This window comes from Anser cygnoides, chromosome 2 (genome assembly GCF_040182565.1).
Source record: "Anser cygnoides isolate HZ-2024a breed goose chromosome 2, Taihu_goose_T2T_genome, whole genome shotgun sequence".
Classification (NCBI taxonomy): Eukaryota; Metazoa; Chordata; class Aves; order Anseriformes; family Anatidae; genus Anser; species Anser cygnoides.
The window spans coordinates 108070479-108095622 of NC_089874.1; the positions used below are offsets into that span (position 1 = coordinate 108070479).

Genomic DNA, 25144 nt, shown 5'->3' on the forward strand with positions numbered 1-25144 from the left:
TGGGACCTCACTTAATGTTTCTCCTCACTTTACCTTCAGTCAGCTCTCAGTGCAAAGCATCGTGAGGTGTGTGTGCTAAAAACTTTTAATTACCTTATCTTACGTATCGTTTTAATTTATTCTCTGCTAGGAACATACTCAGACTCCTATTTGGTTTCATATTCACGTGTCACTCTGGCAGCGGTGGCGAAGCAATGTGTGTCACTGCGTGTGCACCCCGTGACCTGGCCCCACCTGGACATTTTCTGATAGTCAATATGAGTATTTGGTAAAATGAGTCCTAATTTGCAGGGAGTTGAAATGTAGCTAAATTTGCAGGGGGTGAAGAAAGAGGTATATCTTACCTGTTATTCCAGATACTTTTGAAAAGGTCCAGGGATTCCCGTAGTCTGTTTGTGTTATTGTCTTCCCTTATTACCATGTTGTAGCTGCTGCAAGCCACAACGAAGATTATAGCCGTGACATCTGGACAAAGCACACAGAAGGAGAGGAAAAAGAAACTCTGTTACCGCAGCACATACACCTCGGGGTAATACCACCATTACTCCCCGAATTGCCCCAAACACCTGAAGAAAATATTCATAACATTGGATTTCTGTATTAGTGACGCACTACGTTCTCAGCATAAGTAAAACGATATAAATACAAAGCTGCTCACACTGCAGAGTATATTCAGAATAAAACCATGGAATATTTTCACTTACCATTAAAGCATTGAATCCATTTTCTTCTCTCGTCTCTCTGGCCACCTACATCAAACATGCTGTTAAAAAGCCATAGGATGTTATATCACTCATGTGCACTAGGAAAGTCGCATGAAGCATGCAGCACAAGTGTTCATTTTATGAATCTGACAGCTGCAAGGACAGTGGCACTAAAGTACTGCCTGAAGGGAAGAGAGACCTGCGGATGCTGCGCTGCATGTCACAGCGCTGCACCACTCCACCTGCCCCGCTCTGCCAGGAGAACGCTACCATAAAGTGAGAAATACTCTTTTTCCAGGAAAAGTGCTGGCCTTTCTGGTGTGCAGAAACGCACGTGACACATATGGTTGGGGCTACTGCATTGCAAACAAGCACAGGTTTCATCATGTTTCGAAGCATAGTGGAGAGAGTGCATTGTCTACAAGGAGGAGGACACGGGCAGCTCTTCAGTCCATCAGCACTGTCACCTTTTTGTGTGAGAAACAGCGAGTGGAGGTAGCCCAATGGGGAGTGTTTCAACAGAAATTAATGCAAATTAGTAAGATTTTGAGACACAGAGCTTGCAGCCCTCCAGAAGAAGGAAGACATTTAGCTCTCTTTGTTCCACTACACCAACTGTGACTTGTGGCAAGATACCAAGTGCTGAGACCTTACCCCAGAAGTATTTTATGAGTTTACAGTGCTCTATCAACAAACCAGTTGGTAAAAACAGCCCCATGAGAGAGCAGTGATAATATACATGACTAGTATCAGCTTTTTTTTATGAAGTACGAGGCAATTTTACTGGGACCTATTGAAATTGCTAAAAAAACAAACTAAACCAAACAGTCCTTACCCCCTCCCTACACCTCACTTTACCAAGAACAGATGAACACAGACATCTGAACTGAGTTGTTAAGGATTAGTAAGATAATCATAAATTATTACTAATAGACTTACTGGAAATTTACTTTATCTACTTGAAATCTTGTTTCAAAAATCCCTGATGTCAAAACTCTGCATCTTAATAGGTCCTGGAAATGAGAACACGGAAGCTGATTAGTGACATTTTTTTCTATCCTAATTTTCTTTCTAAATGCATGCAATAATATTTTCCATGAAAAGTCTTAGATGTTCCATTTAATTAGAGTTCAATCAGACTTGTTGGTAAACCCGCATTTGTCCATACTGACATGGTAGATACACAAACAACATCTCTGAATTTGGCTTGTGCATACTCTGGAAGCAGAACAATACGCTATGTGTGCTCTCCTTAGTGCACACCGAAACCAATAATTGATTATCATAATTTTATATGTGATGTGGATAATGAATTCTGAAGTTACATAAAACTAAGAAAAATATGTTGTTCATGTTGTAAAGTCAAGTATTCAAATGTTAGAAAACTCCAGATTTACAGTTGCCCAGGCAATCTTAATTCTGCCCTCTTTTGTACTGAATGAGACAGGAATCCTATCGAAATAATAGCTTGTGACTAAGTAATTAAAGCTCTATTACAGTGCACAGGGGAACAGAATTTAGGCTGCAGGTGAATTTGGCATTTCTTTCTTATTTTTCATGCTAGCAGTACTTTACACTTAAATAACATTCTTTTAATAATTAAAAAAAATATAATTTCCTGCTTTCTCAAAGGAAGTAGGTAAGAGCAATTTATGATGCATACCTGAAGCAACTAGCTCTCCCTGTGCCATTACCATCACTAGCAGGATTTTTAACCTTGACTATCCAGCACTGCTGCTGGAGCAGAAGTTTTCTGCCTGCCAAACACCGAAGGCCTCTTCTGATCTTCAGAGACATAGGGCATTTCTTCCCAAAGGAAACGTCAGGAAAAAAAAATTGAGGCAGCTAAATAACGGAACAAATCCTCCTGTGACAAATGGCTGCTCAAGGTAGAGAAAGGCCTTGCAAGAACAAATACAGGGCAATGCTAACATAAATAATAAAAGCAAAAATGAACCTTTGCTTCATTGACTTCTCTCTCCAGCTGAGCAATACTGATGCTACGGTCAGGCCATGGGGTCTACATGGAGTAAATCTCACTGCAACCACTTTTGTCTGAAAACGTCCTGAGGGCTTTAATAATTGATTCTATATTGGGTCGACTACATGAGTTTCACCTTATAGTACAACGCGTATTATTTTTTATTGCCTTCTATTTCAGGATACTTGTCAGAGTAATCGGACAGGCTTACGGTTATAGACTTGAACTAGGTCTGAACATACAGGTTCTGCTCCACATACTTCCCTGTGTGATCCCTGGCAAGTCACTTCATTTCTCTGAATTTCAGTCCCTGATTACACAATGAGATTCGACAGTTTTATTTCATTTTTTTAAGAGCATCCACCCATCATACCCCTTGGGTAGTTAGACTGAATTATCCAGTGTAGGGATTCTCTTTTACTATGAGTATTTGCAGTTTACCACGTGGCCTGCGATCTTGACGGAGACTACTAGATGATAGCAGGATACTGGCACTGAAAACTAACAGCTTCTGAGTAAGTTTGCTGAGGAGATGACCTGCCCAAGGAAACCAGGCAGCCTGAGCTCAGGGAAGCCAGCTGAAGCCATGCAACATGCCGAAGCCTCTTCTCACTCCAAGGCTGCATCATTTCACATGTCCTGCGAGTAAGGCTTAAATGGAAACTATTCTGCCCACAGGAGACAGGCACAGGCTGGAAAGAAGGTGTCTGCATGCCCGCAGGGAAATCCATAAGGTCTGCTGCTGCTGTGGGTGCTCCCCAATGAATTTGGATACTGGACCCACTGCAGGCTGCTGTCCCTGAACGACCCCGCTGACAGACATGGCACGCCTCCCTTCGGGTTTCCATCACCTCCACCGCTGAAATAAAACACTGCCTCTGTGTAGTGAAGGCTGGTGATGGAAACCGTAGGCTTTTACATTTATGTTTTGTTTGCTTTGTTTGTGGGACACAGAATGGAAGGCAAGGAGAAATAACAGACATATTACAGGAATCACCAACCTGCATGTAACAACAGTAAAATACAAGCTTACCCCCATCGAAAAGCCTCTTTTTCTTTAACTCCCATTACCTAAACTGCTAGACTGTATTTTGATAGTATGTGGCATGGCGTATTTCAGCTGCTGGTGGGACTAAACTAAATTACCCACAGAATTCATACAAATGGGTGACTTGGTTCAGACCCTATCCCATCACACTAACCTGATCTGTGGGTGTGTAGTCATCCATGCTGACGCTGTCAATTCTTTCTAAAAAGCTGGAAGAGAAAAAAAACAACATGCACTTAGATATGTAAAATCCTGTCTAGTATAGCGCTTTTCATGCTACCTCTTCCGGTTTAGATTTCAGCTGCAAAGTAAAATCACAAGTCTGATAGTAAAGCTATGAGCCCAATGCTTTACTTACGTTGCTTGGGGTTCTAATTTCTGAGCCAAAAATCTCTTTACCTAGACTTTGCTTCAGTACATTGCTTTTACACTTACCATTATGCAGTACTCTCAAGCAGTCCAAATGCAGTTAAATGTCACAATTTTATGACGTCCGCTAAAAAAATACCAAGTCTATCCATGTGTCATAACATTATGAGGTTGCTTAAACATAAACAAGATTCTGGGGTTTTTTAGAAAGAAAATGGGGAGAAGGGTTTCCTTTATTTAGCTGGCTGAGCATAATGTCATGTTGATTACAGTCTCAGCAATGTTAGCAGAAATGTTAGTTAATGTATACAAGGAGCTTTGGCCTGAAATGTTTCCCCTGAACACTGCAACTAAAGCATAAGAACTGGAAAGCAAAACTGCACGAAATGGAGGTTAACCAGTCTGCCTGTTTACATTGCCAAAACTCAGTGAAATCCATGAGGTGAAACACAACTGCAGAGAAGAGCAAGAGGAAAGGGAACCAGAAAAAAAAGGGGGATGACATCTCCAATTATTTTAAAGATTTTTTGAGTTTTATTTCTTTCCTAGTACATGTTAGAATAGCAGCAATAAGGATATAAAAATGGGATTTTCTATGTAGAGCTAAAATAGACAGGTTCTCCTCCCTCACTTTCACCCATTTCTTACATCTGTGTGAGCCCAGATGGCTCATTTTCCCGGACTGCCTGTATGACTTAGAAGCTTTCTTGAATTTCTGCATTGTTATTTGGTATTTGGCAGTGAATACCCCACTGGCTGACTCATCCTTCTACAATATTATCAAGATTTCTTTATCAACTGGCATTTTTTTCTCCCAATTTTACTTGGGTGTGCATGCGGAATCTATTTAATTGCAGTGGGAACGAAGTAAAAACAGTGAACTCTTGCCTGGCAATGTGACTCACTGTTAACACAAGGGTCACACACACACTGACCAGTTGAAAAAATACCCCCTAAAAGCCTGACTGTACTTCTCATAGTACTTTCCCACGGATACTAGCTGAAAGGAAAAGAAAATACGCCGCGTATATATTTACTTATAATATTTTTCCTTTTTGAACCCCCATGGTTATAACAGGGGAAAAAAATCCAGTACATACAGTTAGAATATGCAGTTTTTCTTCCTGTACCATCAAGGTGTGATGTCTGAACAACGCATCTAAAAGCCACTTTTTTATACAACAACACGAGGGGTGCCTAATTACAAAATGATCCTGAACAAACTTGAAAGAAAAAGAATCTTTTCCCTACACCTCCTCCCTCACCAAAAGTAACCATCAATTACATAGAGATGTAAAAGTGCATCTTTAGAGCTAGCCACAGTCACCATTAGACAGCAGCCGTATTCAGCAGAACCTTCTGCTCTGATGTTTGCCTCACCCTGAGAAGCGATCGAACCAAGTTTTACTTGTTACCCCTGCAGTTAACGCAGACGCTGGAGCGGAGTGATGTGTTTTTAACAGGCGTACTTGTCGGTAACCCAGCTCTCATCTCAAGCTCACAGCACGCAGTAAGATGAAAAAGGATGGCAAAAATCAACAACCCCCCAATGCCTCCAAGCTGCACCTCTTCCTAAACAGTCATTGTCCTTAGTGAGGCTGTTGAGGCAGCATTCCTGTTTTTCCAAGTCTGTCATGAAGTTTTGGGTTCAATTTCTTAACAGTTTGATGTGGTTAATGCTGTGGACAGAGGCGAGTGTTTGTGCACAAACACGACTCCATCACAATCCCCACGAGACAACATGCATCAGCATTTTTCTTGCAGGAGCATAACTTCTGGAGCTGATCTATAAACCACAGGTGATACATCTTGACTCTCCGACACCAAGGCCACGCTGGCAGCACTGACCCAAAATGATTAAATAACATGATATCCAGTACCAGTGCACACTCTCTCTCCCCTACAAGCACTCCAGGAAGGTTATTGTTGTTAGCATTTGCATTTATGTGCTGTGTCTCAGCCCAAGTCATCTTCCATTTAGAATTGTCAGCCTCCTCCAAGTAATAGAATATATTTCAAACATCCTCAGTGGCAATGCCACAGGTAAGAGAGAGAGCGCTCTGTTAAATCACCTGTGCTTAAAAAACATCGTTTTGATAGCCCTGTTTTATGTTCCTAAGTTTGCTGGCCACACGTCATCTACAATGAAATGAATGCAGTGATTTACAAAGTTTTAACTGCCATCCTGCTGTATCAAGCTGCTCTGCTATCACTGGCACCCAATAAATCAGCACATGACTGGGCTAAATTTCGTGGCTTTTCATAAGGTTGCGATGGACAGCTTTCCTGGGATTTCTTTTGGAAGGACTCTGAATGTGCACTGAGGCTTCTAGACACTGAAACATAAAAAGCCATACTCTGACTTTTTGGAAGGAAAATCAGTTCCTGAACATCCTTCATAATAAGCTCCTTACTTGGCTAATTAGCACGGTATCAAAAAATAGCTCTGACAGGCAAATTTATATAGTAGGTTCAAGTAATGGATTCCAGATGAGATAAGGAGGCAGTACTGCCTCATTACTAAACACACTAGCTTCATCCTCATTACTGTATTAAAATGTGAAAACGGGACTCACTTTTCTAAATCGTTTTTCAAAAGAACATTAATTTCTACTAATTCCGAATGCCTCTAATAATTATGTTCTGGTGTAATGTACATTCTTTTATATATATATATATATATACACACACATATATACATCCCAGCAAATTTTGCATTAAAAATTCAATTTGCAATGCTTAAAATACAAAGATTCCTCTCAGCTGGGGCAGCTCCTACATCTCCACTCAAAAAATCAGCGTGAGGAAAACACAATAGCAGAAAAATGTATAAAAATGGACACCAGCATCACCAACTCGCTCTTTTTAGCTCTTTTTAGCTCATGTTTTTTTCAGCTCAAGGATAGAATTATTTTCACAGAACCATGTCTTTTTACAATCCTGACAGGTCTTCTATTTATGCATCTTTTATAGAAACCTGTGCTCAGGATTGATGTTAATTCTGCAGTAACTGCTTTGCATGTAAGTGCAATGAACTTTAAACTCATGCGTTCAATTCAAGTGTGAATACAGCTATAACGTGATCTAATATTTATATTTCTAGTTCACAATTGTGGTTTTATTTATGCAGGATTCGGTCTGATAATCAGTACAACACTGAAGTTCTTCTTAATTTTACAGTAAGATGGTCCACACATCCTTATGTGGAACAGCACAAACTGCCTTTAAAAAAAAAAAACAAAAAAAAAAACCTTTTTAAATAAACCAAGCAAGATATTGAAAGGAACGTCTTCAATGCTCTGTTTGGAAATGCAGTGGTTTGATTTGCCAACAAATTAAAGCAAAAGAAAAATGGACTGATAAAGTTAAAAAAAAAAAAGAAACAATCACGAGCTACTGACATTATTATATCTATTATTAAACCTATCTGTAGTTTTATAAATATCTTCAGTGAGTTTCCTAGGAAACTCAGCTGACACTTAGTTTGACAAGCAATCTCTACATTTTATATTATGCAAGCTGTGAACACAAAAGTACAGGTTTTAGATGTGCCTGCCAGTGCATGTGGGAACTATCAATAAGCATTATTCTCTTGAAAAACCACGGCAATTTCAGCAGCATTAGCAGCTATACAAGAATTTCTGGAAAAAGGATTCATAAATGCACAAATAAAGAGGAGGTAATCGTACATGAAAATCCTTTTCTCACTGGGTAAATCACTACGCTGTTCTGTACAGATATTCTGACCCCACAAACAAAATCACAATTAATAGAAAATCATGTCTTGAGAATAATACTATAGGCACAAAAAACATGCTATATTTATAACTGTATTTTGACAGTCAAGAATTGGAAAGATGAAGTGCTAAACTGCAGATCAATATAATGAACTACACATTTTAATACATCTTTTTCTACCCCAACTGTTTTTTTCTGCTCTCTCCCTAACATTTCAAAGCCCTTGTATCAAAAAGATGCTGTGGAAAACAAGAAATCGAACTCAAATCAAAATACTCTTCTCTTTAAAAGAGGAAGGTAAAATGGTAACTCTGTAGCTTAAAGTTCTCAGAATGAAGATTCTCAAACTTATCCTCAGGTGAGTTGTCAGGGTCTGCAAACCTTTACATTTCTGATGGACCTCTGAGGGCTTTCCAAACTCTTTGCATTAAGGGCCAGGTCCCCAAACCAGCGGAAACACCTATACTTCTACTACACAAAATAAAGCAAGACCAGGACTTTGAATTCCCTATCTTTGGATTGTAATAACTCAGCTATCCCAGTTCTCTAGTGAGCTGAAAAAAAAATACTTTTTTTCTTCTTCCCTGCTGCAGTTATCAGAGACAAAATGAAGATGTGATATTTAAAAAAAAATAAAATATATATTTTAATCAGCTACGGGATTACAAACTTGTTAGTGCCTCCTGCAGTATTTGAAATAGGAAGCTATGGATTTCGGGTTTGGAGCATACCTTAGGCTCCACGGCTGGGCTTCAAGCACCCTCACGTTATTCTGATGTGCTTCCTGGTAACTGAGAAAGACTTGATGAAAATAGCCCCCAGTAATCTAACCCCTACAGGATTAATTTTCCTAAGTCATTTACTGAAGATATCAGTAGAAATCCCTCAAAAGACACTGGTAAAATCTAATCGTTGAGGATTCCTCTGAGAAGTTTAAATAGGCACTATGTCTACCATACGGCTTCCATTTGGAAGCATCCTCCCCGCTCCCTCCGTACGTCTCCCGCGGGGACTGAGTGCAGCAGTGAACGCGCTGCCGGGCGGAGAGAGCGCAGGGAGGCTGAAATCCGTCTCGAATCCACTCTGGACCACGCATCTCTTTCTAATTTTGAACGACCGACTGCAGCTTAAGCTGGCGCAGAGAAAAACAGCCAGCGCAAACACTGAAGATGCTACCGAAATTTTGTATTTATTTATAAAGCGTTGGGGATTTAGGTATTGGTATTGATTGACGTGTATTTTTGGCATCTCCTGAGAGCGCCGGTTTCCCAGGACTTCCCTTTTGTTCCTATTTCAATACCAACACTAACTCGCTAAAACCGTCTCTTCAGCCTCTCATGTGGGTGTAGTGTATTTGGAAAGGGAGATTAAAAATCGGGCTTTCAGAAAAAAAGACGTAAAGCCGCATGCAGGATGGATCTGAGGCGCAGGAGAGGAGACTGCAGAGGGCAGCATTTGTTAAATCACGCTCCCTCCCCGCTGCGCCCGGGCAGGCTGCAGCCTTACGCTTGAGGCCTCTTCGCTGGAACAGCGCTCGAGGACTGAAGATCAGCCACATCTCACGGTGACGGTCCACTGAAACACAGGTAGAGTCTGAATTTAATGAAGATCTCTGCAATTTACGTCGGTAACCCCTTGCCTTCTCACAAACCGATGTTTTTTTCCTCATCTTTTCATGTATTCTCAAACACGGCGACCCGCAGGCTAGAAAAAATGTGGGATTTGCCCAGAGAAACAGATCTGCACCCACGCGTAACCGCTAGCCAGGAAATCGTTACAGCCAGGACACGAAAAGGTTAAAGCTGAGGCAGAGAGTGAGAGCAAAGTACAACTGCGCCTGAAACCAGCTGGCGTGCTAACGGGCCAGTGAAGTTTAAGGATTTGTGGTCTGAAGCCTGTCGCCAGCCCTCTGCTTGGGCGGCTGGAGCCGGATTGCTCCCGAGCCCACCAAGGACCACTCACAGGATGGCTGCTTGGCCACCAGGTGTGACTGGTATGTGGGCAGGACAAGTTTGCCTGGTACGCCTGGGTTTCCAAGAAGCTGTCTCCTCAGAGTGGGAGCTGTCAGTGCGATGGATGGGCTTCAGAAAGAGTGGTGAACATGCTGCAATGGACCCCAGGACAGCGATGGACCCCCAGGTGGCTGAGCACTGGCACAGGCTGCCCAGAGAGGCCGTGGGGTCTCCTCATGGAGACCTTCAGAAGCCGCCTGGACGTGGTGCTGGGCACCCTGCTCTGGGTGGCCCTGCTGGGGCAGGGGGCTGGGGCAGGGGGCCTCCAGAGGGACCTGCCAACCACAATCAATTTCTGATTCTGCTGTGAGAATCTTGCCCAGATCTATGTGTCCACCTACCTGCTGCCCACCAGTGGTACCAGTAGCTTGGCAGGGGAAGCGCATGCCTGGCCTATCCCGTTATCATGGCTACAACTACTGCCAGCCATGGCCCAAAACATGGTAAAGTCATCAAGTGCCAAGTCACCACAGCAGTCCTGTGAAGCAGGACAGCTCTATTTTAAATGCAATTTACAGATGATGACTTTAGCTGAGACATCAAAAGCAACGACAGGTCACGACTGTCACAACCGAGGGCTCGTCACAGTTCAGCAGGAGACTCCTCCCCCACGAGTCAGACGGCTGCCAGCAATCAGAAGCCAGTTTGACAAGGATAAGAAACATGGCTAAAACCTGTAAAAGAGTGCTTCTGGTACATGGGCTTGGTTAAGAGAGTTTCCTAGCAGACGTCCGTTTCAACCTCTCTTTCTAAGCTGCTCAATAGCCTGTTCCCAGTAAGTACTGCAGAGCATCTCTACAGAAAGGCTTCACAGGCTTTGGCATGTGTCCAACTATTAACCTAAACAAATACACGAAAAGTTCAACTACATTAAACGTTTCAGATGTATGTTTAGTACTTTCCTTCTGCTTAATAATAGTGCTCTAATTTTATTTTTCTAATTGAAAAAGCATGAACTAAACTCAAAATGAATAAACAGTATGACTTCCATAACTGCTTGCCCCCACTGTTCCCTAAATTTGTTAAGGAGCACTGTGAATTTTGGGAAATGCATTTTTTCCTTCTAAATTTAGCAAACTAACCACTTTCTGGCTTAGCAGATGTTTTTGCTTTCCGAGCGAGAGGCCTATGGGGATCATCATTAACCCTCTTCTTAACATAAACACTGGCTAAGACTTAAATCTGGAAAACTGTCATTCACACACAAAGGTTAACAGGCTCCAGCAGAAACGAGACTCATCATCTGCAGCTTCTGTTATGTGGGATCTCAGAGAAGAGGGAAGAAGACGGGCAGAGAGAGAAGGAAGAGGAAAGGTTACTTATTTATTTTACAAAGGACAATATTTTTTTATTGCGTGCGATCAGACGTTTTATTCCCAGGGGTGCAAGCGGCTGAACTGCTGCAAAACACAAACTAAGCATGAAGCACTGATGAAACTGAAGGCGTAGACTGACACAGGCAAACCCTCCTCCTGACCACACTCACGCCAGCTTGAATCCATTGAATTCTTCTTCCTTGTGAGAGGACAGTCCCAGGCTCATAATCTTTTTATGTCTAGATATACCCATGCAGAAACAGATTTGAGTTCTGTAATATAAAGGCTACACAGAGTGCATTCTGTAATTATAAATGCAATTTTGAGCAGAGGACCAAAAGATAATAGCTTGAAAACAGATCATATTGCGTTATCTGGAGAGATCTGGATCCTGCTTTCTGAGCTGATATTTGACAGACAGGGATCACTTTATCCACTGTCTGAACGAAATAACTGTTTAGTATCTTCCAGCAAGTATATAAACCAGCTCAGGAAGGGAAGTAAAGAATACCTGAAACATCAGAAGTGTTACATGAGAGTCTCTCTCTCAATCAAGAGATTGAACTTCTTCAAACAACAGAAGAGTTAAGAGGGGAAGAAAACAACTGTCCTGTTGCAATCTGGAAAATATACCTTTAGAGATAATGATATATCAAAACCTTGGTTTTACATTTTACATCCCACTAACTGAAGCGCACAGAATATCTCAAATCTGCCCCTTTAGTTGAATTCTTCAAAAATAACTTTGACTTTTATGTTCAAGAAAGCCAAACTATGGGCAAAAGCCCTGATAATATCTGGAGCTGTCAAATGCATCAGGTTTACAAGAATCAACTTTATACCACAAGGTTGCCAAAGTTACCAAAACTTATTTTCACAGGGTGTTGCAAATACAGCTTTCCCTGTGATTTGCAAGCTTAGCTTGCTGTGATACAGAGAAAAATTATTTCAGTGCAACTTATATATTCTGGCTGATGGTTTTGTTTCTAAAAGTTGTTGTGCTGTGGATACACTTAGTGTATATGAAATATAAGTGTGGTGAGCCCTGAAGAACGCCAAATCCAGGTTAGAAAGAGCACTGGTTGTTGGAAATTAATGATCACTTACTCCAGTGGAAGTGGTTTGGAATAATGTCTGCTACAGTGACTGCCGGAAAGGAAAAACCAGTTTGACTGGAGTTTTCTATAGGAGGGTGATAAAAGAGAAAGCAGAAAATCCTCAAACAGGAGAAGCGAAGTGGCACCAGTCCAAGCTCACTGCAAGAGGAACTTGCTGCCAAGAGATCTCACATCTAAAAGTCAAACCAGATGACTCAAAAAGAGGATGCTAGTAGCCCCCAGAAAACCCAGATGAAGAAAAGTGAACTCTTCAGGGTGGCAAATGCTCCTGGCCAGGAAAAGCACATGCCTGTTTATTATTCTCTTCAGATCTATGCATTTCTGCTACATTAAATGAGATGAACAATATGTTGAAATCCTGTGCAAAATGTGAGCGTATCTGTTTGCTTTTGCCTACCATGTGCTTGTCAAGTGTTGACTTGACCCAGAGAACTGACATGGCTGGAGTCCTGGTGAGTGCTGGGTTTGAGCCGGAGGACTGGCATTAGTTTCAACACTTAACATTTGGATCCCAGAACCAGTTCTCATGAGGACGTATTACAGACTCCAAGACATAAGACAGGATCTGGACTTCCTGTAGATGCCTAAAATTTAAGGAACACAAGGGCTCCTAACACACATCCTACCAGAGGTGAAGCTTTCTAGGGTTGCTTCTAAGATGTGAAGTACATCATCAGTACAAGCTACGACAAATGAAAAAATGGCTTTATGCAAAAGTCAGGTAAGTGACTAGCTTCCTAGACAGAGCGAACAGCGAAGGTGTTAAAGCAGTCCTTGTAGGGCACCCAGTAAAATTTCTTTTTCCTTATTCCAGTTTATGAGGTGTAGCAGCAGGTCATTTCTCTTCTACACTCATTCTTCCTTGTCCCAGCTCTAATGCTGCACTCTCATACCTTTACGTTGCGTGAAGGACATGCTGGATGCAAACTCTATGCACAGCCCTTCAGAGGTTCACCAATGTGTTCTCAGTTACTGAAAACAGTAGGATACTGCCTTGTCAATAATCAAGGCAAGGAAACTTACACAGCAAGAGAAAAATTAATGTATTACAAGTATGATGAGAATGACATCCTTCCAGCAGTTTCAGATCATTTCAACCCAAAACACCCAAAAGAACCACTTCACCCATTGCTCAGATACAGACCTCTTGACATCCCTTTACTAGAGTTAAGAAGCATGGAAACCTTTCTCAGGGACTTTTGATGGGATGGATAAAGCCTGCTCTTCCCAAAGTTCTTCTTGCCATGTACCAGAATATATTTGGGCTTCTCTAAGTGTAATCTTGAGCTTCCCATCCACAACATGCTTCAGAGCTGTACATGAAGAACAGTATCATCTAAGTACCTGTATATGATCAACTGTCTTAGAAATTATCAGGAGAAAATAAGAACAGGAGAAAATAAGAACCAAGCAGAGGTCTAGCAGTGTGGATACAAGTGCTAGACATCACCATTAGGCTCATAAGAAAGTTCTTGTATCTTTACAAATGATGCTGCTGAAATGTTTTCATTAAATTACCGTTATCCTGCCCATTTTAGAGCAGGATATATTTAACCGCTGAATGTATTCAAGCAATTGGTCATAACACCTACGGTTTACGGTTTGGCTGAGCGATTATCTTGGTTAGCTGATGGAAGGCATGAAGCTGAAGCGAAGAGAGGAATTGTTACTACAAAAATGTAAGTACGGATACAGTGACCAGGTCCAACTTGTGAACTATTGGCTTAATTCCATTTAATAGTTAAAGTTATTTAACCAAGACATGCGTTAGAAAGCCTAAGTGTTCAAAACTAGCCCTACAACCCTGCTACCTGTACATTTGACAGGAAGTCATGTTAACACTAACATTTGCTATTAATAAGGCACTTTGTGAAAAGCTTGCCTAACTCTGCACTCTCTGTACCTTTCTTTCGTTCTTGTTAACTTTCCATGGTTTTTTTTTTTCAGTGTACAGTGCATTTGTACTATTAAAACAACAATACAATGAGCTGAGTTTGAGGAATGAGGAAAACAATTATGCAACAACCTGATTAGGTCCTGCTTCAAGTTACTTCAAACATTGCGTTACGCTCTTGTTTTTTAATTGCTCTATCTTGTACCTGAGACATGGCTGTTAGTTTGAGGGTCTTGGTTTACGAAAAGCTGGAGCAAAGGGATGCTGGTTTGTTGATAACGGAGGGTTTGGCACTGTGGGTCATCCTCAGAGAGCCACGGCTCTCTGCATGGGCTCCTTGCTGAGAGGTGTGCTGCCGATGCCAGCACACCACCTGCAGCAGGAGGTGGGAAAGCTTTGGATGGAGGGTGCTGAGCAGCACGGGGCAGGTTGGTGCTGGTGCTACAACACAGCAGCAGGGCCCAAGCCAGCCCGAGAGCCTGCTGGGAGCCACCTGAAAGCCTTTGTGCAGGGCCCTGACCCTACATTTCCACCCCTTAGGATATCATGGTGCTAGCAGGAGGGCGACTTCAGGCTTTAGGGCTATATCAGCCCTGGCACACTGTAGAAGCTGTTGCTTTGTACCACATCCACATCTGCAAGGAAGATGAGAATTCTTACAAGGTTTACTTGAAATATCCAGGGAGGCCAGTTTAAATCCTGGACAACTTCTAAAGCTCCTAAAAACAGGGACAGAGAAGGAAGTTAAACTTCCTAATCTGTCTTCTCCACCCATACAGTTAGTGGAAAAACACTTGGGAGATTTATGCAATAGCAGCTGTAAAATACAGAAAATGAATATATAAATAAGGTAAAAATGTCAGCAACCCAAAGCCACTTGTCAGTTCAGACTTCAAAAGGTTATTTTCTTTCTTTCTTCTCTCCCCCCTTTCCTTTCTTCCTTCCTTCCTTCTTTCTTCCCTTTCTTTTTTAAGAAAAGACTAAAAACACCACTCCCAACTCTCATGTAATCTGTGGAAATGAAAACCAGGAGCGCTTTGGAAATCATTTGTTCTCTAAATATGGAACTGTCACTCACATGTTGACATAGTGACACACGGTTCACAATATACTGGCAGGTCACCCTGCAGTTGGGCTGTGAGCACAGGCACAAGCTTAGCATTTTTAGGGAGAAAGGGAGCACCATTTTTACCCTTTTGCCTTTTTTTTTTTTTCCCTGTTCAAAGCTGAGGGCTCCTAGAACAACAAATTCTTTATCAGAATATTTTTCCCATGAAACTCAGTGTTTGATGTTGCAGCTCGGATTCTAGGAAATGCTCTGAGAAGGAACGTGTCCAATACCTGTCCTGAGGGAGAGAACCACTTTTGTGATGGCCTCGAAAGACCTGACCTTTTTTTTTTTCCCAGGAAAATCCACATTAAACCAAATTCTAATATAAAAGTTTTTCATAATATTGCTTGAGAAAGTGCATGCCCTTAAGAGGTAGTGCCAGAAGGATCTAAGGTAGGCTGTGAAGAATGAGGACCTTTTTGCTTTAGTCTCTGGGAACTTGGCTCCACGATGAGATGAAACTCTCAATCGCTCTAAGTTGGACATTTTTCAAACAATAAATCTGAGAAGTTTCACTAAGCGATACCAGACCTAAACTGCAAACTTACAGACAAAAACCTCAGCCCTATGCAAAGGGATAGCCTTTAGCAGGCCGCACTTGTGTGCTGTGCGGGTGGCCGAGCACTGGCACAGGCTGCCCAGAGAGGCCGTGGGGTCTCCTCATGGAGACCTTCAGAAGCCGCTTGGACCAGAAGCTGCCACAAACAATTTCTGATTCTGTGATCCTACAAAATTACTGTCTCTGTCTAATACCTCATAACTTAATTTTTAAATTAAAGGCATAGCATTTAGAAAAAAACACTCTTCCCTCCTCTGGAAAAACAACGACCAACCAAACAAAAACCCCCGAAACCTAAAAAGCCTTTCTTCAAAACAGCTTTCAATAAGGTATATTGTACTTCAGCGTAAATAAAGCAAAGAATAATTAGGGACTAGTCATGTAATTAACGTCATCACAAAAACCAGAATCAAAACACAAAGTTTTTTGTTGTTGGTTGGTTTTCTGCTTCCAAATAAACGGGAGTTCTGATCCCAAATACCAGAGCACAGGTATGGCAGCCAAATCTGCTGGCATTTGTTTTAATCAAATAATCACACAGATAATTGTTAATCTTATAATCCCTTCAAATTGTTAGTAACCTTCCTAATTAGATTACAGATAATCCAGTCCTAACACCAGCATGGTAAACACTGATCTCCTGCTCGCAACAAAAGTCTGTCTTGAAACAGGCTATCCCGCATTAGGCTATAAAGCACCCAGAGTTCACAATTCCTTCAAACAAGTAATTACTTTCCTCTGCAGAAGGCCAGGCTGACGAAAATGTTAAGTAAATCAAAAAGTACGTGTTTACAACACAACTGTGACGGCATTTGGAAAACAAAACCCACTGTTCAATTAGGCAGGTGCAGACACTTTCCCCATTTTGCAAGAAGCTTCTTTTGGAAGGTCTCTGTTATTCATACTCAAAACCCACAAAGTAATACATTTAAAGGAACTGCTTCTGATCCTGGTTTTTAATTTCATTATTTTGTTACGTGTTATTAATACCTCCAGCACAAATCCTTGGAAACTTGTATAAGTAATTAGCAACCACACATTCATAAGACGTATCTTCACTTACTGGTTGTATGTCAGATCTCAGCCTGCTCCGATGTAAATTCAGTTCAAGCATTGCAATGCAGTTCTGAACAGATTCAATATCATAATATTATATGGACAAACGCCCATTCACAGAAGTGAGGAAACAGGGAAATTTCCAATTATTTTTTATGCCCTTTGCTATAGTTTCCTCCTGTCTCAGAACTGAAAAACATTATGGATGGGTTTCATTATGAAACTCTGCAAGTGTCCTCAGCTACCTCTGCCGCTCCAGACAAAATGCGAAAGGTGGGTATACCGACAGCCAATGGGAAAAAAATTATGACTACGATTAATCTAAAGCATATTAAAAGTACACTGAAAAACTGCTGACCTGTTCTTCCAAAGTGACACCATTTTCAAGGTGACTCATTTTCTCATAGAGGCTACTGATAAGAAAGATTTTTTAATAACTGCAGAACAAATACAGATAAAATAAGTGAATACAAACAAATGCCAAGATATTCTGACTGCAGGGCAGGATTTTTTTCTTTTGTCAGAATGGTTAAATATTTCAGGTATACAGAGGGACCAACAGTTTCAGTGCAATTGAAGCTTTCATTCTACAAAGACTCACCCATGAGCATAGTTATAAGGATATAAGTAATCCTATTGAATGCAACAGGACCTTGGAAGTCAGTGGGACTACTCACACGCTTAAAAGATCAGTAACGCACAGAATTTTGGACAACTGAATGAAGGTCTTTCCCTCAAAGCAAATGGAGACACAGCTATTTGCTTGGTGCAGCCCAACCTCCAAACATCCAGATCTGAGCAATGGGATGCCAACATGTGACATCGCACTGCATGTTGCAGTTACAGAAGTTGCTTCTTGTCCTGATGAATGATCATGCTGGTGTGATTCTCCATAAGTATAATTATCTTGCTATTGAGGGTAACCTGCAAACAGATTTTTCTAAAATCTGCAATTTTAAATACGGTTCCTGTCCTCGTATCTTCCTTGTAGAACCCCCTCATATCTTCCAAGTTGCACGCTTAAAAAAGGATATAATAAATGTAAACCCACAATAAGTAGTGGTTTTGCCAGCACTTGAGCTACGAGAGTCTTCAGTGTACAGCAAGACTCTGGCACTAACAGGCTCCCGTGCAATGCGGCTCCAGCCACCAGGAACAAGACGGGCACTAGTATCACCTCCTGGTGTGGCACATGATGTTTTAAATACTTCTCCTTGACACACCATGAATGAATTTAAATAATCCTATGAGGATGCTGAAACAAAGCCACAACCTGCCCCCCCCGCCCGCTCCAGCCCAGGCGCAGTCCTGGCAGAGTACTCGAGGAAGCAGCGTTATACACCAGCTACACTCTGTATGTGCTTAAGAAGCATTTTTGAGAGGAAACTTCTTTGTGTTGACAGATGGAACGAGTAGGGTCTTTAAGCAAGACAGCAGCTTTAATTCCACGAGAGGAGCCTGGAAGCAGGATGCAGGCTGAACCAACTGGGTGAACCAGCTAGACTTTTCTGCACGTTGTGCTTCAAAACACAGCCCTGCTGATTAACACCACAAGTTTGGTATATGTAATGCATAGACACTAGTTGTCAAGGACATGCCCATGCATAACGCTGAAAATATAATCCCATAAAGTAATGGATTGGTAGTGAGGTTTCACGAAGGAGCCAGTGCATTATACGTCACTGTTTCTAGTAAAATGGCTAACATTATAAAAACATGATCTACAATTGCTAAGGTAAATAACAGAATATAAGACATAACGAGAAACCAATGTATTAATATTAATTAATAAAAATAATACTGTAAAACAATACTTAACTGAGAAAGTTAATTATGACAAGAAAAATGGATGGGAACATTCTGAAGGAAACAAAATGCATTTCACATAAACCTGCAACCAACCTTTTTAGGCCATGCATAAATTAATTACTCTACTCTTTAATTGTCAATAAAATCATTTATCTAGACAGCACCAAGTCATCTTTTAAGACAGCAAGGTATATTTATTCTAACTTTCCCTAAAAAAACCACATTTGAACAGTCAGGACAGCCCCAGCTAGCCACACAGCATGTTTAGGAGTTATATACACATGTATCTGCATCAGTGTCGACGACCTTTGTTCAGTTTATTACATCATCTACCAAACATCGGAAAAAAACATCTCTGAACCCAGCAGTACAAGGAAAATTGGGGAAGGAGCTATTTAGATAGAAATATATCAAAATTGAAGTCATGAAGGAAGGAAAGGTTTGGTTATTTATAGTATAAAGAAATTCCATCTGGTTAGGCTGTGGGGTTTTTCTTTCAAAATTCAAACAGGAAATTAATCTTTCCCCCTCCCCTCTTATAAAGCAAGGCATTTTCATTTATGACGCCAAAAGCTTGATATTTGCAGCTTTGTCTCCATCAGTCATTAATCAGCCTTATAGCGTTTATGGGTAGAAGGATATCTCCTGACAGATACAAAAAACAGATTTAGAACCAAAGCCGAAAATTATATAAAGACAGATATATAGACACACGTTTTAGCACCCTGGAGTACATTTCCAAAAATAAACTAGTCAAATGGATATCTTCCTAAAAAAGCTGATTGCATAAGCATAATTACACTAAACACAAGTACCTGCACTATCTCTCTGCATGTTATAAATAGTTCAAAGTTACATTACACAGTCTTATTCTAAAACGCTATTGTTCAGAAGTTCATGCATGCTGCCCCAAGTACTATTTTCCTAATATTGCTACGTAACTTCTTGGAACCTAAATATGTTATTTTCCCTTTGTAACTCGCTGATTATCAGAAGAAAACCAGACTACTCCAGCAGTTAAGAAAGTAGCTTAACCATATCATTCTCTCTAGTTTAGAATGATATAGTAGCACTTATTAATCAGTTTGAATATATCTTTATTAATTTTTGGGATTCCTCTGCTTGCTTAGAGTTTTAATTTCATAACAACTTCTTGTCATCTTGGAAACACCAGCTGATAAAGGCATGTATTTCAGTATTTCAGGACGCAATTTATTTGAAGGGCGAGATCCTTCTCAGAACCTTACACTGAGACCACTGAGCAGGATATTGAGTTGGATCCAAGAATTCCCCCTGAAATTCCTGCTGAGCAGTAGTTCAGGGCAAATACCTGAACCTCTACCTGCAAGATGCATGCTTTGGGGAGAATTCTGTTTTTTCTTCTCCTGTCTTGCTTTGACATAAAATCCCATTTACTTAATTTGTGCAAAAAGGGATATTTTTTGTTTCAGCAACAAGTAGAGAGTAAACATAAAAAGCATTTCTGGAAGGAAGGAGATGACTGGGCAATGCCGAGCATTAACATGTAGCACTGCTTATCAGTGCCAAGCTGCCACTCGAACAAGACGGTCTAAACTCCCTTTTAGATACCATAAAATAAATACATTTTTCATTAAGTTCTTCTGTCTGTCTGATGTATGCAAGAGCCTGACACAAATTCTAACTATTCCGCCGTTTCAGGGTGAAAAACAGGAGGCAAACCTAAGTCCAAGGAGGAAGCCCTTGTACCAGCAACAGCAGTTTTACTTTAAGATACAAGCATGGCAGTGCTGTGGGAGGGGACCTTTCGCATCACATGTTGCTGACATCAAGGGCTTTGCTTAGATTGAGGGTATAGATGAGCTGTGGCTTGTAGTACTGCTGATGACAATCCAGATAACATCACCTCACAGGCTCTACTTCTGCATGTTGGTTATGGCATTATACTCGTAGTATGCACTTCCTCCTGTTTGTGGTATGTGATGACGAATGTTAACAGTATCTATTAGAAGAACTAGCAGATATTTAAAGCTACTGAAGTAACAGACAACGTATTTTGGAACAAATGCAAAGGAGAAACAAACAAAGAAAACACAATCCGTAGGAGCAGAGTAACACCTGTATGCTTTACCCAATACCTAGTATGCAAAATAATTGATACAAGGATCTTTCTGCTTCCTGTTGGCTATTTGTGACACAGTTTATTAGATATTTAATCCAAAGGGGAAGACTTCTTGGTCTGCATCCCACTTCTGGAAGAGGGGTCTACCAATATTTTAGATACTCAAAGAATTACATAAATATGCAGCTATGACCTGATTCTACTCACAGTAAAATCAATGCAGCAACCTCACCTTCTTGTTTTGAATTAAAATGAGGCACACTTTGCAATTTACCTTTAAAGCTCAGCAAGGTGTGTAGAAGCTGCTGAATACATCATGTTTGCAGAATAACTAAGAGGGTCTTTCCCTATGTGCTGCAAAACATCATTATTATTAAATCCATTATCACCATTTCAAATGATAAGAGTTGAGAATAATACTGCAAGACGTACCAGGCAGAAAGAAATGGAGAAAGAAAAAGAGATAAAATCAAAGAAAGGACGGTTCAGATGAAGAAGAGGAAATGCTGAACTAGAACTTAAGAAACAAACAAACAAAAATGAAACAAAACAAAAACCCACAGGATAGGTACATAACCATGGGTAAAAGAGCGAAAACGATACTGAGATGTTATCTTCATGGTGATCCACAGGCACACAGAGAATTAAGGCAGACATCTACTGAAATTTGCATTAGCTAGTGCAATAATGGATAGCAGTGTATCTGCTACCGAGCCCAGTACTTCAGACAGGCTTTTCCGGGTTAAATTTAAGCTTTTTCTTTCTGTACAGGTGCCCAAACTGGTTAGGTTAATGGAAAGCTGGGTGTGACCAGACAGGCTGCAATCACACCTATACCCTGTGTCTAAAGATTCAAAGAGCTTGAAAAAGAGTTGGCAAGTCATGTGCATCAGCTTCTTTACAGAAGATTATGGAGCAGGAAAATCACAGCTATTATGATCCGATTACAAATATTATGTCCTTGAAAAGGTTTTGCAACTATATATAATAATGCAAGCTTTGATGTACTTATATTTAATTTACTACATAATTAAAACTGCCCTATAAGCCAAATTTAATTTAAGCAGTCATATGTTAACCAGCAAAATTTTCAAGAAATCCTCTTCCTTTTCAATTATATTGCCATATGTTAATATGAAAGCTTTTTATAATTTTTTTTTATTTACATACATGTCATAACTGACCTGCTGAAAGATTAGATTTCATAATATCCCAGTAAAGAAGCATCTGTTCCAGTTCCCCTGCCGACGGCAGATTCACTGCAACTATTATTCTTTTTAACTTGCAATTTTTTCACATCACTTCACATCACTCAATGCAATATTTCTGAATAAATACATAATTTCTGTTATATACTTCATTTGTAAAAACTGCTTTATACTTTATCGATTCCTTAGTGACGAACTGGGAGGTAGAAGCTATAATATGGGAGCTGGACATGACACACCACTTTGCCTCATCGCACCTCACAGGCACACCGTTTTGTTTATTTTGCATACTACTGATAACACGAGGTTGTGTGTTTGAGAGGCCTATCTGGCATCCAGCAAGTAAGAGATTCCCCACCCTTGCTGTGTGCTTTGGTTTCCTCTCAGAGCTGGGACAGGAAACCTGGTTGTTGTAATACACGCTACTCAGAATCACTTTGTAAGCAGCCTCAGCATTGCAAAGGCTACCTCATTTGGCCACAAACACATAGGTGATTACTAACTTTGGTTTACGAGAAAAACCAGCAAGTTATTTGTTACAGAAAACATACCTTTATTTTTGTTTTTTTGCTAGCATCAGCAAAATCACACTCACGTTGTGCTCTCCAAATTCTCTTTTTCTGAGGTCTAAAAACACCATTAAATTTACAGGTCAAGACAGACTCTTTTCCTGTGATTTATAGTTATTTAAAATTAAAATGTGTTCAGCTTATTTTTTTTTTAAAGCTACAATTGAGGCTGGTAGGGCCCATTCTAGCAAAACCACACATGAGAATGTTTTGCAGTTTGCATTTTAGGGGATTTTTTCCCCTGCAGTACAAAGTATTACGAAAGATTACGAATACTGGAATTAGGTGGCAGGACCTCTGTGCAAGGGAACGGTCAGACCAGAAGTAGCTGACATTCAGGCTGTGCAAAGGACCACTGGAGTGCATGCAGGTGTTGACAGGCAGCGGGGAGCACGGATTTCTTAAACAAACCCCCCTGGCTCAGGGGAAAAAACACAGGAGCACAGGGAGGCAACAAGAAGGACTCGCTGCACCTGAAGAATCCCTTTGTGCCAATAGTGACATAACTGGCATCGATGTTTGCATTTGTCTTCATGTGCCTGTTGTGTATTAATCTCACCTAAACCTTTTTTGCACAGGCTGCTATCACACGGATACTGCATTATTCAGGTTTCTCAGGCTGAAATCCTTTTGCTAGGTCACCTTTTTCACAGCTATTTACATTTACTGTAAGCAGCAAACAGTGTCCCAATCCCCAAGATCCCAAAAGAGAAACCCCAACAAACCCCACTGTATTAAAATACATGCACTTGTGGGACTGACAGAGGACCTAAACAGATGGTTTTCAGGGAGAAGGAAAGCGTGATTTTTTTTCCCTTTCAATTGCAATCTAAGTTTTTGACACCTTTTTTATGTTCATAAAGGCTGCATCTCACTGCTTGAGTAACAATAAACTGATCTTACTGACTGCTGCGAGCTCTCTGGTCACGGACTTTGCAAGTGATTTTAAGACAGTCTTACTGCTGAGTCAAAATAGATTTGTGCCTTCAAAAGCATGCAGACACGTGGAAACCAAAGCAAACGTAAATGAAAGTTAATGTTTGAAAAGCTCAGTGAGTATTTACTTAGGTTAATGTATAATTGCTGAGGACAGGTGTATTACATGCAAAAACTCCATAAAATAAAAAAAAATTAATTACGAAGGGAAAACTTCACAGTTGAACACGTGAATCCGATTCAAGTGTACGAATAAAGTATTAGCCCATTCTCCTCTCCTCCTTGCTGAAAAGCAGCCTCTCACATGCTGCAAAGCAGTGCTTCCGCGGCAAGGACATCCCCTGCGCAGTGGCTATGCAGGCAGCTACATCTGCTTTTGCTATGCATGTGTGTCTTGCGACAACAACTACACTGGATAGAATATTCAGCCAAAAAATAGATTTCTAAATAAAATGCCTCTTGGTAAGGGCTGCATCAAGCAAGACAATGGGACACCAGGAAACGCAGAATTATTATTATGCTCGCATGTTTTCAAAATAGGAAAATCTCCTAAGAAACCCAGTCCCTAAGTTAGTGCATTTGCTTCTAGCGTGAGGCTTTGATTTGGGTTTTTTAGGTACCTGAAGCTTGTTTTCTGCCAGCGCCCTTGTTTTGTTTACAGCACATTGCTGGGATACTCCCTTTGATTCAGCCTGACACACGTGACGCTCCGCCAGCTTCTGTTCTGCAGTGCTGCTGCTGCACTAAAAATAGCTTCCGCTTGCTTTGGCTCCACATCTAATTTATGGAAACTCACAGAAAAGAAGGCCCCTGTTAGTGGGTGAGCGACGTACGATTTTGCAGCTTGGGCTGTTCATCTCACCGAGTGGCGTGAAACGCGCCGCGGAGAAGCTAAACTCGAGCCTGCAGTCGATGCCAGTTAGGGGGAAAAAAAGATAACGCTTAATATGGCTCGCTTATTTTTAAGGTGGTTTATTGCTACCTTACCTGAAAACGCAGAACAGTGAGACTAGCTTTTGTAAAAATGCTTAGAATTTAGAATGGAAATTAGTAAAGGGCTACCAGTGCCCATGCCTCTTTAGGGAAAACGCCGTAAATATTTTCTTAATTAGTTTGCAAATTACAGTAAAATTACAACCCTTCTGTTTGTTTTTACAGCTTTTATGTGTTCTATACAAACCTCACTGTGTCACAAAAAACATAATTTATGTATGTCCGTCACGAAATGCTGATGTTACAAACTTTGACACAAAACCCACCTCTGTGCTAAACAATATTTACATGCATATCCCAACTCAAACCTGACTTATACCTTTCTCTGAAAAAAATTAAAGCTTATTTTAAAATTCAAACACCAAAGTAAGTTCAAGTCAGGGGTTATTTTTCTTTCTACAAACGCAGTTTATTTTTCTCAGCTGGAATTTTTCAGGTAGTCCTTTTTAACACCGCGTCTAAGAGAGTCACGAGCTGCTCTGGAGCTAGTTTCAGGGGAAAAATGAATCAGAAGCAGGCATCGCCTAAGCCTGGTATTAATGCACTATTTTTTAATGGTTAAATGCGGAGATAGGAACACTGAAGTGATGGATAAAATTCCCAAACTGAAAAAGGCAGCCTG

The 25144-nt window shown here is 40.7% G+C and overlaps 1 protein-coding gene across 3 annotated transcripts in view; it reads right to left on the reverse strand.

The window, feature by feature from the left end:
* GNAL (G protein subunit alpha L) overlaps nucleotides 1–25144 on the reverse strand; it is a 197064-nt gene that overhangs the window by 12850 nt on the left and 159070 nt on the right. For all 3 annotated transcript variants that reach the window (XM_066991210.1, XM_066991211.1, XM_013179375.3), the window contains 4 exons: nucleotides 3888–3942; nucleotides 1644–1717; nucleotides 705–763; nucleotides 345–465 (listed from right to left, as the gene is read on the reverse strand). In XM_066991210.1, coding sequence (XP_066847311.1) covers nucleotides 345–465; nucleotides 705–763; nucleotides 1644–1717; nucleotides 3888–3942 — 309 coding nt within the window. The remainder of the gene's footprint in view (nucleotides 1–344; nucleotides 466–704; nucleotides 764–1643; nucleotides 1718–3887; nucleotides 3943–25144) is intronic.